General features: G+C 45.2%; 1 protein-coding gene across 1 annotated transcript; it reads right to left on the bottom strand.

Moving 5' to 3' along the window:
• Positions 1-11909: 11909 nt before the first annotated feature.
• On the bottom strand, positions 11910-12443 carry LOC120841741. Its single transcript, XM_040212707.1, has one exon. The coding sequence runs from the start codon at positions 12441-12443 to the stop codon at positions 11910-11912; it is 534 nt and encodes a 177-aa protein (XP_040068641.1).
• Between the last annotated feature and the right edge of the window lie 662 nt (positions 12444-13105).

Raw genomic sequence — 13105 nt, 5'->3', positions numbered from 1 at the left:
ATCTCAGATCACCACATTTGTTGGTCCTACCTACCACGCTCCAAAAAAGAAATTCTTAATTACCAATCTGCCCATTCAAAATTAATAAAAAGAGGGATAGCCAGTTCGTGCATGTATTCAGCTTTGAAAAAATCCTGTCACCACACCATCGAACAGAGTTTCAGCACTCAAGTAAACAAACTCTCAAGATCCGGCTTTCCATCAGCCATGTTAAGTGAAGTTGCGGGCACTCTGATACAAACCTGTAAAGGATCGACCAAAAGAAAAAAGAGCAAAGACCTTACCAATATCCGACCACTAGTTATACCATACATCCACAAGACGTCGCACAACTTAAAAAAATGTTGCCAATAGATACAACGTGCCCATGGTGTTTTCAGCCCCAAACAAACTGGGTAGAATTTGCACGCTAGTGGACAAGAACAATGACAGCAGGGCTTGCTGCATGAAAAACCACAAGGTGCACTTTGTGTCTTGCATTCTACAAGTGGTTTACCATCTTCCTCTGTCCTGCGGGAAAACCTATGTCGGACCGACTGGGCGTTGCCTCAACGAACGCTTGAGGGAACATAAACAGTCTCTTCAAACCACCACTGGAAGCCACCTAGCCATCCACTGCAGAACCTGTGGATGTGATCCAGATTTTTGTGCAACAACTGTTCTAGCTTCCCATAAAGAAAAAACAACAAGAGAAATAGTGGAAGCCTTTTGGGATAAGAAAGCTCGAATCCGAATGTGTGAGCCAGCCATCATTAACACTACAAGACAGCGAGTATGAGTTTATGGGGGCAGCTGCGCACAAATAGGTGTATGGTCAAGGCTTCGGAGTGCCGGCACTGGACATGCCTAGGACTTTGAGAGATTGATTTTCATTTTATTTTGTTTTCCTTTTCAGCTATAATTATTTTAGGTGTAATTTTATTTAATTTATTAGCTTTTTCATATCTTTCTCTTTTCCGATATATGTTCATGTGTGTAGTTTCCTTCCTTCTCCTTTTCATAGTAAATCGTCAGTTGCGAGTCAGCGCTTGCCTGTTCTGTCTTCCTTTTCTGTCCCTCTCCTTGTGCGCTGTTTAATTATGTATAGCAACCTCCAACTAGCCCAAGTATCCACCATTTTGGAGAGGTGCCCTTGTGCGTTCTCTTCCTGGAGCGCAGTGGGACTGGCTGCGGGGTCTGTGGCTGCCGCTCAACCAGGGCTGGTCTTGGCGGCGACAGCAGGGTGGGGTGCGCTCCTGAAGTTGCGCACTGCGGTAGCACCAGCTGAGATGAGGTGGGCACCTGGTTGCTCTGCTCCAGCTGAAGGAGCAGCTGGCAGGTTGGAGACAGCTGCAGGTCATCCTGCAATGAGTCCTAGGAAGAGTGCAGCCTTGTTACTCAACCACCATTGGCAGGAACAAAAATAGAGTTGCATTAAAACGTACATTGAAACATCGACTCCAATAATATATATTGAAATTTTGTTTTTTATTAGTTGATCGTCCTCATATGCTTTCTGTAGAGGTGTGCGGAAACTTAGATTGAAACAGCCACTCCAAGAATATATCTTGAAATTTCGGTTTTCATTAGTTTAGCGTCCTCATATGCTTTCTGTACACGTGTGAGGGTATCAAATTCTTTACTGCATGCAATGTTGGAAATTTAACTGCAAATCAAATTAATATATATTACATTTCATACAAATTGAGCAGGAATAGCTTAATAAAACATGGCTAGAAACCTTTGATACAAAGCATACCTATCAAAATGACTAAAATATTATCTGTGAAACATTTCACTGCCTGCATTAAGAAAAGGAAGGCCCAGAAAAAACAAGTTAGGTGTAACATGGCAAGCGAGGCAATGACTAGCTTATTTATTTGAATATTTCTGAAGGTTTTCTTTCTTGTCACTGCCCTTTAAATTTGGGGGTTCAACTATAATCATAACCGGCAAAGGCTGACCTGCAAAAGCGAGCAAAAATGGAGAGACCATCAAGCCAACCGAGACTCTCCGACACATGAGCCATTTATCCTCGCACACCGGTGCAGAGCAATGACGTCTGATGGATGAGCGCCAGTGAAACGCAGTTAAGCTTTTCTGTTTTGCTCTGATGTGAAGTGGAGAAGCTTGACTCCAGCTACCAATTCCGGCAGATGCATCTCTGTATATGAGTTAGTTTTAGGGGTTTACAAAACGTTTTGTTGCTGCTTTAGTGTGTTTTTTAGAGTATTTCTGTCTGCTTTTCATGTATAACAGACCCGTGCTCTTTAAAAGAGGGGAGGGGGTTGTCTGCATCAGGTATACAGTGACTGGAATGCATTCTCGACTCGTGCCTATACACCAGCTCATGTTTACAAACAAACCGGAGCGCCCCTAGCGGATGCCACGACGCCATGCATGCACGGTGGACGGTGGGCAAGAAGCTCGCCGTCGCCCATAAACAAACCATTGAATTGCGTTGTTGTCGGCGTCGCTGGGAGCCCCCGTGCTCTTTTTCGCGCTGGAATTGTTGATTCTACGTCCTCCTAACAATGTCTGACTGCTTGAGCGGCTTCAGCAAAATTAACGAGGCAAAACTTTGCGTGAATAGTGTGACGTGCGTCGATTCATTTCACGTGGACGCCGCAGAATGGGCGCTAAAACCTGACTCCCACGATGAGATTCTGCTCGCTATTTTCAGTCGCGACGTCGCACGGGCTGCAAAAGCGTGGACCGTAGCTGAGATGGTGGACGTCGATACTGAAAACTGCGAGTAGAAGGAGGCATTACAAGTCGGTGATGGCCACTGGTAACAATGATCAACATCTTCTTGTATCTGTTTACACTTGGCCTACTTACCCCAACCAACCTTCAAAACTGTTTGGAGGCCTGCACTTAGTTCTTATCGCAATTACCGGGTCAACGTTTGGTTTACGGGCCGCTGTCGTTTGAACGAGCTGACGACAAAACGCAGACAAGTTTGAAAGAGCAGACGACAGCTCGAACGCATGCGCGATGGAGTGCGGGAAAGAAGCATCGCGTCCCGCGTCAACAAACCATTGGAATGTCACGTTGTCGGCGTCTGCGTGAGTGTGCATACTCTTTTTCGCGTTAAAATTGTCGATTCTACGTCCTCATAGCAATGTCTTACCACTTTAATTGCCTGAGCGAAATTATGAAGGCTCATTGCGCCGCTAAACTCTGCGTAAATAATTTGACGTGCGGCGATTCATTCGCATGAACGCCGCAGAATGGACGTCAAAACCATGATGAGATTCTTCTAGCTATTTTCGGTCGCGACGTCGCTCGTGCTGCAAAAGTGTAGAAGGTAGCGGCGATGATCGACGTCGATACTGAAAATTGGAGGCAGGAACAGACCAAGCGTAACAAGTCGGTGATGGCCACTGGCACCAATGATCAACATCTTGTATCTACTGTTTACACCGAACCTACTTAAGTCTTTAGAGGCCTGCAATTACTTCTTATTGCAATCACCGGGTCAAAGTTTGGTCAACGGGCCGCTTTTGTTTGAATGAGCAGACGACAAAAAGCAGACAAGTTTGAAAGAGCAGACGAAAGTTCAAACGATCAGGCGGCCGTGTGATTTTGAAGATGTACTGAGCCCGTGGGTGGTCCGGACAACTTGGCGGTTTTCTCTCAATCATGCTAGAACAAAACAAATACATCTGGCGACCACAAAGTGTTTCCCGCACAAGCGATCGTAGTTCGACAGCGTCTGGTTTGCCCTTTTCACGGCTGCTATCCTCGTTCTCAGATGAACGGAGGGGGCAGAAACACATGAAAACTAATCTTCAAACCTTTCCAGACCCTCTTGGTACAGCCCCCGTCGCAGGATTTTGACGAGAAGGCAGGTTTTCTGTCTGGTTTCTTCCAAAAAATCACAGGAATGCATGTCTGGCACGGCGATTTCTGGCCACCGCCCCAGACCGAAAGTGGGCCCGACGCGCCACCACCGCAGCGTAGGAGAGTTGCGTTTGTGTATAGTGTACTACACAACTCACGTATTGAAGGTGGTTCCAAAGTTGGAGGGAATAAATCGCATCATAAGAGCTGGTATGTCATGCTGTCAGACACTGCGATACTGACGGTCTGTTGTAGAAGTGTTCTGGCACAAGAGACGAGGTTAATGTAAGCGCCACTGTCATCACAGCTTCCAAGCTTGTTGCTGCAGAAGCCTCTTTGTACTGTGAAACTGAGAGAGCAACAGCATGACACTTCTATGACGTCATCAGGCTGAAATTGACGGACCACATTGGGAAGACGCAGTAAACACGCTTCTCAGAAACACTCTCCAGGTACTATAGTCACGTCTATTAAGTGCCATGGCAGTGTCTGTGCCTGGATGAGTAGTAGCTCGGTCACTTCCATACGCGCAAGTATCGGTTGAAGGCTCAGCTTTGTCTGGTGTAGTCGAGACGTGCTCGTCACGGAAAGCATTTCGTGCTGGTTGCGTTTCCCTAAGATTACATACTTGGTCCTCTCAGCTGACAGATTGAGTCTGACACCTTTGAGATGTCATTTTGTAGCTACTAAACGGGGAGTATTCCTGTGGCCCACATCCCATTCAGCCAGGCAAGGATCGTCTCTAGCCTCCTGTTGGATGTTGCATAGCATGTTTGCGTTGATGCCATCCAGGCAGGGTGCACTAAATTTTTATATGACTGGTCCATCCGTATGGGTCCGTGTTCATGACTGGGCGTGAGGCGTCGCAGACCTACGGACTTCGGACATGCTTGACTGTCTAAGACCCTTTTATCTCAGTCCTGGAATATTTTATTCTCTTTCTGTCACTTCCAAGCAAAGCAGCATATGGTCACGAATGACAGGCAGAGAGATGGTTAGTGCAGTAGCAAACTAAATGTTGAATAGAGGCGAACTTGTGCCCAAAACAAGAAATACAAAAAGGTGGCGTTGAAGGTCGGCGGTGTAGCACGATCGAGCGCAAGAGCGACACTGCCTCCGGTGCTCGCGACCTTTGTGCTCCCTAATCCCTTTGCATTGCTTGACATGTCCTACATTACTAATGGTGCACTAGCGAATGAAGAATGCATCGCTGAAAGACTAAAAATTAAGCTAATTATTTATGCAATGAATGCATAAAACATCAAATCCCACTCCTCCTGCATTTGATTCTTGCCCCAAATAAAATAGACCTTTTGGCAAGAGGTATTGCTATTTTTCTGTATTGAGCACACACAATCTTGCCCAGAGCAACTAGCATGCACTCGCTGAACTGTCCTTTTTCCCTAACAGCGAGTTTTTTTGTTTTTTTTTAACAGTGAATACCAGTGGCACTCATGTGCATACTGTATCTGCACTCCTGTGTAGGTGGCAGTCAGAAATGCTGAACTTTTGATCTGAAAATATTGGAACACCACACACTTGCCCTGTTGCCAAGTACAGAAATTAAAATAGAGATATTGTGACTTACACTGGTGTCCGTGTCGGGGATCTCCTTGTCCGTTACCTCAGGACACTCATCTGGGTCTGGAATAGGAGCGTAAGCTCTCATGTGGAGCTCTGCAAATTAAAAGGCTTGGCTTAAAAATTAAGCATTCAAAATATTTCATCAATGTGATTGCCCGACATGCTCAAGATGAATCAACACACATATGTTTGTGACAAATGAGGTTTGAACTCAATATATGCTCACGCTACTGCCCAAAATGTTTTAGTTATAATCCCTTTACAATTTTGACAGGCAAACTCCTCGACCTATCAGTCATAAAGCAACAATATTGTCCCTCTACAACATTGAAGCATTGCCAATGTACACTCTAGGCTAACCTCCCTTAGCGCTGGATCTACAGGCTGCGGCTGTAAGTACTGACATGTGGGGCAAGCTGCCTTTTTTGCACCATTTTTAATATTGTACCACCTCCAAGTTGAGCTCTAAAAAAAAGGACATAAAGCATCTTGCAAAATTATGTTTGTGTGCCCAATTTTAAGCATGTATGTTTGTAATTTGAATTTTGCAAGGCATGCCAAACCTGTTAGTCTTTACTGGCGACCCTGTATGTACGACAACCCTGTTTGTTTCCGTAACTTTAGTTTGACTAATGAGCACTAGAGATTTTAGCGTAGGGCCTACAAAAAGCAGAATGTTGCCTGAAAGGAAACTTGCCTGTAGGTGTCACTGGCGACAATCCCCCGCTTGCCTCGGGTGCCACCACTAGATTTGCCTGTTCCAAGGCCATTTGTGGCTTTTTTGAGCTGAAAGGAAGTATGAGCATGTTACGCTCGCAAAAGAAATTAAAGTTTATTTATAGTCTAATAATATAATATCCATAGTACGCTCTGGGGTGGATCTGGTGCTTGAGGAAGCTCAGCAAGTTCCAGAGCGTCCAGCTTGGCTGCCGGATGTCGTCCCGGCCAGCCCCGCTTCGGCCAGTACAGTTTCTGGCCTCCCGACCATAGCTGCCTCGTACGGCCTGCCATGCACGTTTGCATTCATCTGCACTGCGCTCTACAGTAAAAAAAAACTAACATTTACAAATTAAGGCATTTACCTTTTGAAGAAACGTTCTAGCCCATAACGAAAGGAAAGAACACTTGTCTTAGTTCGAGTCACCATGGTACAAGTCATAAAAATCTTACTAATTTTCTTCCCATATGATTTCACTGGGTCCGTTATTCATTTTCCATAATTTTGTGGGGGAGGTTTGGCTGTTCCTTCATGATGTGGGGACCGCATAAATCTTTCAACATGCACTAAGTCTGGCTCAGAGGCAATAAATTATGTTTAGAATGTACTCACTGTTTAACATTTGTAAGCCGGCTCAAGTGCTTTAAATAGGGTGACCCAAGTCACCAGGCTCGATCTAAAATACACCGTAAAAATCGACGCCTGCACGTAGTAATCTGAATTTTTCGTCAAAAGTGTATTTCACAGATTGGTCTTTTCTTGTAAAATTAGAAAGCGTAGCTATCTTTCTGTAAAAAAATAGGGCCAAGAAACTTGCCAGGGTCAACGGCGGGCGGCGACGCAGACCAAGTCGAATAGCCGGGCGGGTTTGGCGCTTGTATTGATAGATTCATGCGCTACCTCCTTAATGAGACTGCTCGCGACTACCATGGTTTATTAAAATGAACATAATCTTTTTGTAATGTACCTCAGGTATGTCTTTTATAGCCTCTTCAAGGTACCGGGTATTCATGGGTGCTTCAGCTCGAACAATGCAGGCAACTTGTGTCCCGAGAAAACAAATGCCCATCAGTTTTTCATCTATGCAGGTATTCTCTACACACAACCTTTCGTTGCATGCTGCAGCATGGCACAGATTTAACAAAAAAGTTTAGCAACTTGCTGCAATGGGCTAGTTGCCTTGAAACAGATTCCCAATACTGTTACGGCTAACCTAGAGTGCACTATAATTTTTTCCATCTTTTGCATGATGAAATTCTGATGAGCATGTGACGTACAGGAAAACTCGGAACAAACTATTCTACAAGAATAGTGTTTTCTTTATGCTAGCGCGTGTTAAAGCTTCTCGGTCAGTGCAGGTATCAATTCGACAGCGATTCAACAATGACGTGACAATTCACTTGACAACGCACTCGATCGCTAGTTCGTTATTTGCTTCAGTTTTAAAGTATGCCCTTACATTGCGTGCGTAAGATAGACTTCGGCGATCGACGATAGGATTCGGCTACCGAAATCTCTGGCTTCGAGCGCCTAGCTGGTCTAGTTTTGAATAAGAGATGTGCCGCTCGAGCAGCGGGAGCATTTGTGCCCAGCTTTCGATTCAGACCGTGAAAGTAAAGGATGAAGGATCACAGCGAGCGTCACCGACCGCGATCATCTGTGTCTCGACAGTACGTAGCTGCCCGTGCGCCTCGAATATACACACAAGCAGAGGTGCCGTAGTGCTAATACACTGTTTTCACGCGTTAAAGAAACGGTGCACATGAACTAGCTTGCTGATCTCTGGTCACCTATTCACAGTAAAAATCTGGAATACGCTCGGGCGCGGCGATCCAGCTGCCGTGCTCGCTATACGTACCTCTCTCAAAACAAACGTTGAGAAATGAATACTTACTTAGGAGGTTGCCGATAGTCTTCCAGGAATTCTCCCGCTTTATCTTGTCACGATAATCGTGTCGGGATGTATCCCATATCCATGGGAACTGCTCAACTTTTTCAATAAGTGCTACCTCAAAACAAGAACTAAACTCGTCGGCCATCTTCGAGGGAACGGGAGTCGGGACAGACGGGATGAAGAAAAAGGTAGGAAGAGCCACATTCCTTTTTTTTTTTTTTTTGACGACTCCTTATTGGTTCGTCGGAGGGCCGCTTGCAACTCCTTACGACCAGGTACGACCGGCTAAGCGCAGAAGCGCAGACCTCGGCGTCCTCGGTTGCCATGGCAACCAAGTGGTTTGAGAGGTTTCAAGAAGTTTTAGCGCACTCGGTCGAAGACGGTCGCAAGTGTGTGAAAGGGCCTTAAGTGCCATGATCTCTACCAGAATAAGAAACTTCTCTTTACTTTTACAGGAGAAAAGGGATCCGGTTCCACTTCCCAAAGTTGATCTCCCGGGACGGCTAGTCGAGCGACTGCCTTATCGATAAGCTGCTCAGGGGCACACTGAGGCAATCCGCCCTTTTGGTTAGGTCACAAACATTTCCCTTTCAGTAATTTAACTACACACACTATTTCGTACCATGTGACATATGCTGTGCCATCTTGATGAAAAATTCAAGATATTCCATCAAATTGCTGGGAAACCAATGATTAGGAATTCACCACTGATAGCAGCCTCACTTGCATCTGAGCGGAAAGATAACACTTGTACCACCAACTGCCTGCCATTCAAACATGGGTGGTCTTGCTTTTCGCAATTGCTTCTGCTTCAAAATTTAAATGGGGATTGATCTCTAATAAACCTTTTGCTAAATTTCAAAATATCAAGGTGGCCAGATATTTCGCTCATCAAAGACGTTTCACTAAATTACCGCAGCATTAAGGTGCATGCAATGATCGTTGCGAGCCATGCAGCTGGTGGTCAACAGTTCTCTAGGAAAGCGGCAAAGCTTAAAGGAGTCATCAAACGCTCTTCCAACTTTTTCCTGTTTAGCCTTCCTCCTCAACTCATAAATCGCGCATTCTTCCAGACAGTTCAAGAATACGGAAAAGGGGAGTCCCGTCTTGCTCGGACTCTCGTTTGTGTAATTCGGACATCTCCATTCTGCCCCTAGAAGATTATCCCGTCGCTCAAAATTTAGACAAAAGTTGCTTTCCCCACCCCGTTCACCCCGGAGCTGACAGTGCTGTGGAAGCTACGTGCTCCTTCGGCCAGCCACACTTTCGCCACGTGATCTCGCTCTCTCGCGCATACCCACGCGCAGAGAATGAAATCAGGTGATGAAAGGGGGGCGGCTGATTGGTCCGGCAAGGGCGTAGCTTCCACCACAATGTCAGCTTAGGGGTAGAGAGAATAAGTGAGGTCCGGCGTCGTGTAAAGGTGCGTTTGGAGCCGGCAACGCGCTGCGGGGTCCGCGGATGTATCCCAGTGAAAAGGCAAAGAGATTACGAAAGAAGGGAGGTACGAAATAGTCCGCAGTATTTTCAAATTTTCGTACCGAAAGTCAGGCTTTTGATTTTCTACATTTTTTTTCCGCCACTGATCCGATGTGCTATTAGTAAAATCCCAATATAAATTTATTTATTCCAGCCCAAAATTCGTTTCTTGGGCCCTTTAATAACCGCTAGAATAAAGCAACAAGAAATGCAGGTGCACAATTTCATTTCACCTACTCTCTTTAATCTACCGCTGCAGACAGTCGCACACACAGCATGTGTATCTGCAATCCTTGCATGCACCTTGATGTTTGGGTAACGTAGTGAAACGTCTTTAGTTAGCCACATCTTTGGGTTGATTGAAAAATCCTAGTAAATGCATGGCTTGCCTGCAGTTTCTTCGTACACACCAGTGTGGTGCTTTGAAGCCTGCACACTCAAATTATCATATTTAGGTACTCCAAATTTACATAAAATTGATATTTTATCTCCAAAATTGCTACAAATCGCTTTTCAGTGCTGCATCACTGTTATCTTTTCATTGCAGATACTGGCCACGCCTTCAACATCTGCTGTACAGGATGTTTAGATAAAAAAAATCTATGATGAATATCAACTTTGCGTGTGAAGTTTGTCGATGACGTCCGCCTTGTTGTTCGATTTTGAGGCATTGTTACTGCAGCAAGCAGTAGGTTTAACCAGTGGGAGAAACCTGATTTCAATGTGTTGACATGCTTTAGTGTGCTTGCATGACTGACAGGAGTGGCATTGCTGACAAGAGAGTACGCCTAGAGATGTAAAACTGTGAACTTATTGTGATGGTCCGACAGGCAAATAGTAGTGCTATTGTTATTTTCAAGTGCAATGACAGCTGACTTAGAAGAAAAAAATGTATAAACAAAGCAGGAATGTCTCCCAGCACAATCTACGCTTAAATTAGCGTGGGTGGTTGAGTGACGTGCACTGCCTGCCTGTCCAAGTTGACCTAGGAGATTCGCTCTCATGTCCAATATTTTGCTGAACTTAAGAACGAACTAACAAAATTTTGGATTCAGGAATTTTGGTGAGTTTTTATACATATCATTGGCTCTCCCCCAACAAGATACTCGCTATGGGTGCTAAACTTTGTCTCTCTCACATTTCTCTACACATTGTGAGTGTAAATTGACCCTAACACAAATATTAGACAGATTCAAAATATTTGATACTTCAGAAATACGAGGCCAAAATGCTGTAAACATAATAGTTTAAAGTGTGTGGTTTATGAAGCAATTCTTTTTCTGTTTTGCTTGCCTTCGCAGAAATTGCAGCTGCCCCAGCCGCAAGCGAGGATCCTCCCGCCCCCAGACTGCCAACAGTCACGCAGCTGATCGCGAATACAACTTCGCTAACCTCAATAAATTTGTAGAGATGAGGGCAACGTTCTCTGCGGATGTTTGTGTGACAATCGAGGAGAGGACGAGAAAACAATTACGTTCTGACGACTGGTTGATGCACAGTATAGATGTGGCAACAGCACATTTTGCTATTCGTTCAAAACGAAACCAGAGAAGCTGAACCATGCCACACAACCTGGGGCCTCTACTAAACTAAGCGCTTCGCACGAGCACATTGCAGTCGGCTGACATGCGGCGCGAAATCATGATGGAACCGTGAGGTTCCATCATGAAGTATCTTCAAATACTTGAATCCCAGGGCCACACGTGCGTTGTCACAGAGGCGCGTTAGTTTGGGGCAAGTTGCCCCTGATGGGCTGTAGCCCAGATGCATAGTTACATTCACCTGTGAATGCTGCGAGGGAAAGTTCTTGAGTTAAAGTGGCCTCGTCAGGTTGCGAGTGCATTCTCAAAATACAAGCCAACGGCCCCCTTCTACTCACAGGTTCAAATACAGATTGCAGTTTGCGACTTTTTTTTTTCTTTTAGGAATGGAGAGAACAGGAGGGCGCTTACTGTGCCCTTTGACTCCTTTAAGCTGCTGTTTATGAGATGTAAGAGAGATATTTCTTGGCAACCCTGAATTGTTTCTCAGAATACTGCTCGTGGTAGTGGGCTACTGAATGGCAAGTGCAATGCAATTGCATTTTATAGTTGAAGAAGTAATTGATTTTCACGTGAAAGATGGAAGGCCTAGATCTTTTTACAATTCTGGGCACTCCTTGCCTGGAAGCTGGTGAATAAAGAAGTGCCGAAAAAACGTGTACTAGTGGATGATACAATATTCGTATTTATTGCATCTAAAACATTCTTAAATGCACAACTGAGCCGACGTAGCTTAGAAGAATGCCGAATGCCAAAGCATATGGTGCAAAAATACTGGACGCTAGAAAAGTTTAATAAAAGTCCGTGATCCAGAGAGGTTACATTCAACTGCAGTTCGGAAAGCTGTGTTACCCTGTCCGACGTTCCCTTAAGTGCTTAGATATCTGCTGTCGTTGAACAGGGGCTTCGAAAGGTTGCGTAGACCTGCAATGATTCCGACAATGACGTCAATTTGCGGGAGCAGGTCTGCGCTGAAATTGTCGCGGAGGATTCTGAACAGCTTCATGCGGTGAATAGCACGTAAAACATGGACACGTGCGGCTGCTATGTTCTGGTTGCTCTTGGCGTCGTGCAGGCTGAGCTGCTCCTTTTTACAAGCGAATGGCTGGCGAATCAGATTCACCTTGTGTTCACAACATAGCTCATCAATTAAAATCCCCTTGTAGACCATCACACTGTCAATGAATGGCAGGCATATTTCTAAATGCCCACTTTCCTTCATGATGAGGGTATCTGATGATCTAACGCAATTGGCCGGACTAACATAGCTAATCAGGCCACCTGGTGTCTTGCACACAAGCACCTTTGCAGTGTGAGTGCCTTGTAAACTGCTGGATGTCAGAAGCTGCGACTCCATGTTTTTAGGCTTTTGAAAAGGAATCTTCGTGCAATCAAGCACCATGCGGCACTCTCTGTACTTGTTGAAGTACTTGGTCAGGGACCGCAAAACACCTTCTGTCTCCGGCCAGAAAATGACATGTCTCAGTATTACAACCAGAATTGACACTGACGCTTTTAATATGTTCGAAGCAGTCGTGCGATGGGTACCAAACAGGACGCCAAGACGTGAGAACGTCATGTTATGGTACAGCTTCATCTCGGTAAGTAACACGGCATCCTCATTGCTGACGTAGAAGTCTTTTTCTGTGTCCAACATTCGGGACTCCCGATAGAGGTCAGTAAGGCTGTAAAGCAGCTGGAAACAGGGTACACAGGTAAGTATCGTGAGGGCCTTCTCGTCCCTGACCTTTGCGATTCCCAACACTTGATCTTTCTCAAGTTGCAGGTTGTCGGCTTGAACACCAATTACTTTCCTTAGGCTGCCAGTAGTTCAGCTTCAAAATCTGAAATGTTCAAAACAACTTCGGTGCAAACTAAAATCATGCTGACACAATCCTACAATGTCGGCAGGCAATATTCACCCTCTTCGCATTTGGTGTCGGCAGCATCTGCACTCTCGTCAAGCATGCCTGATTCAAATGTGCTCTGGTTTCTGCTGCTGCTGGCTTGTTCGGAACTGCTTGATGGGTTCAGCTCTTATAAGGCGATTGCTGCAAGCAGGTC

The sequence above is a fragment of the Ixodes scapularis genome, unplaced genomic scaffold (assembly GCF_016920785.2).
Source record: "Ixodes scapularis isolate PalLabHiFi unplaced genomic scaffold, ASM1692078v2 ptg000323l_1__unscaffolded, whole genome shotgun sequence".
Lineage (NCBI taxonomy): Eukaryota > Metazoa > Arthropoda > Arachnida > Ixodida > Ixodidae > Ixodes > Ixodes scapularis.
Note: the sequence above shows the minus strand (reverse complement) of the source record. Positions and strands in the feature narration are given on the sequence as shown.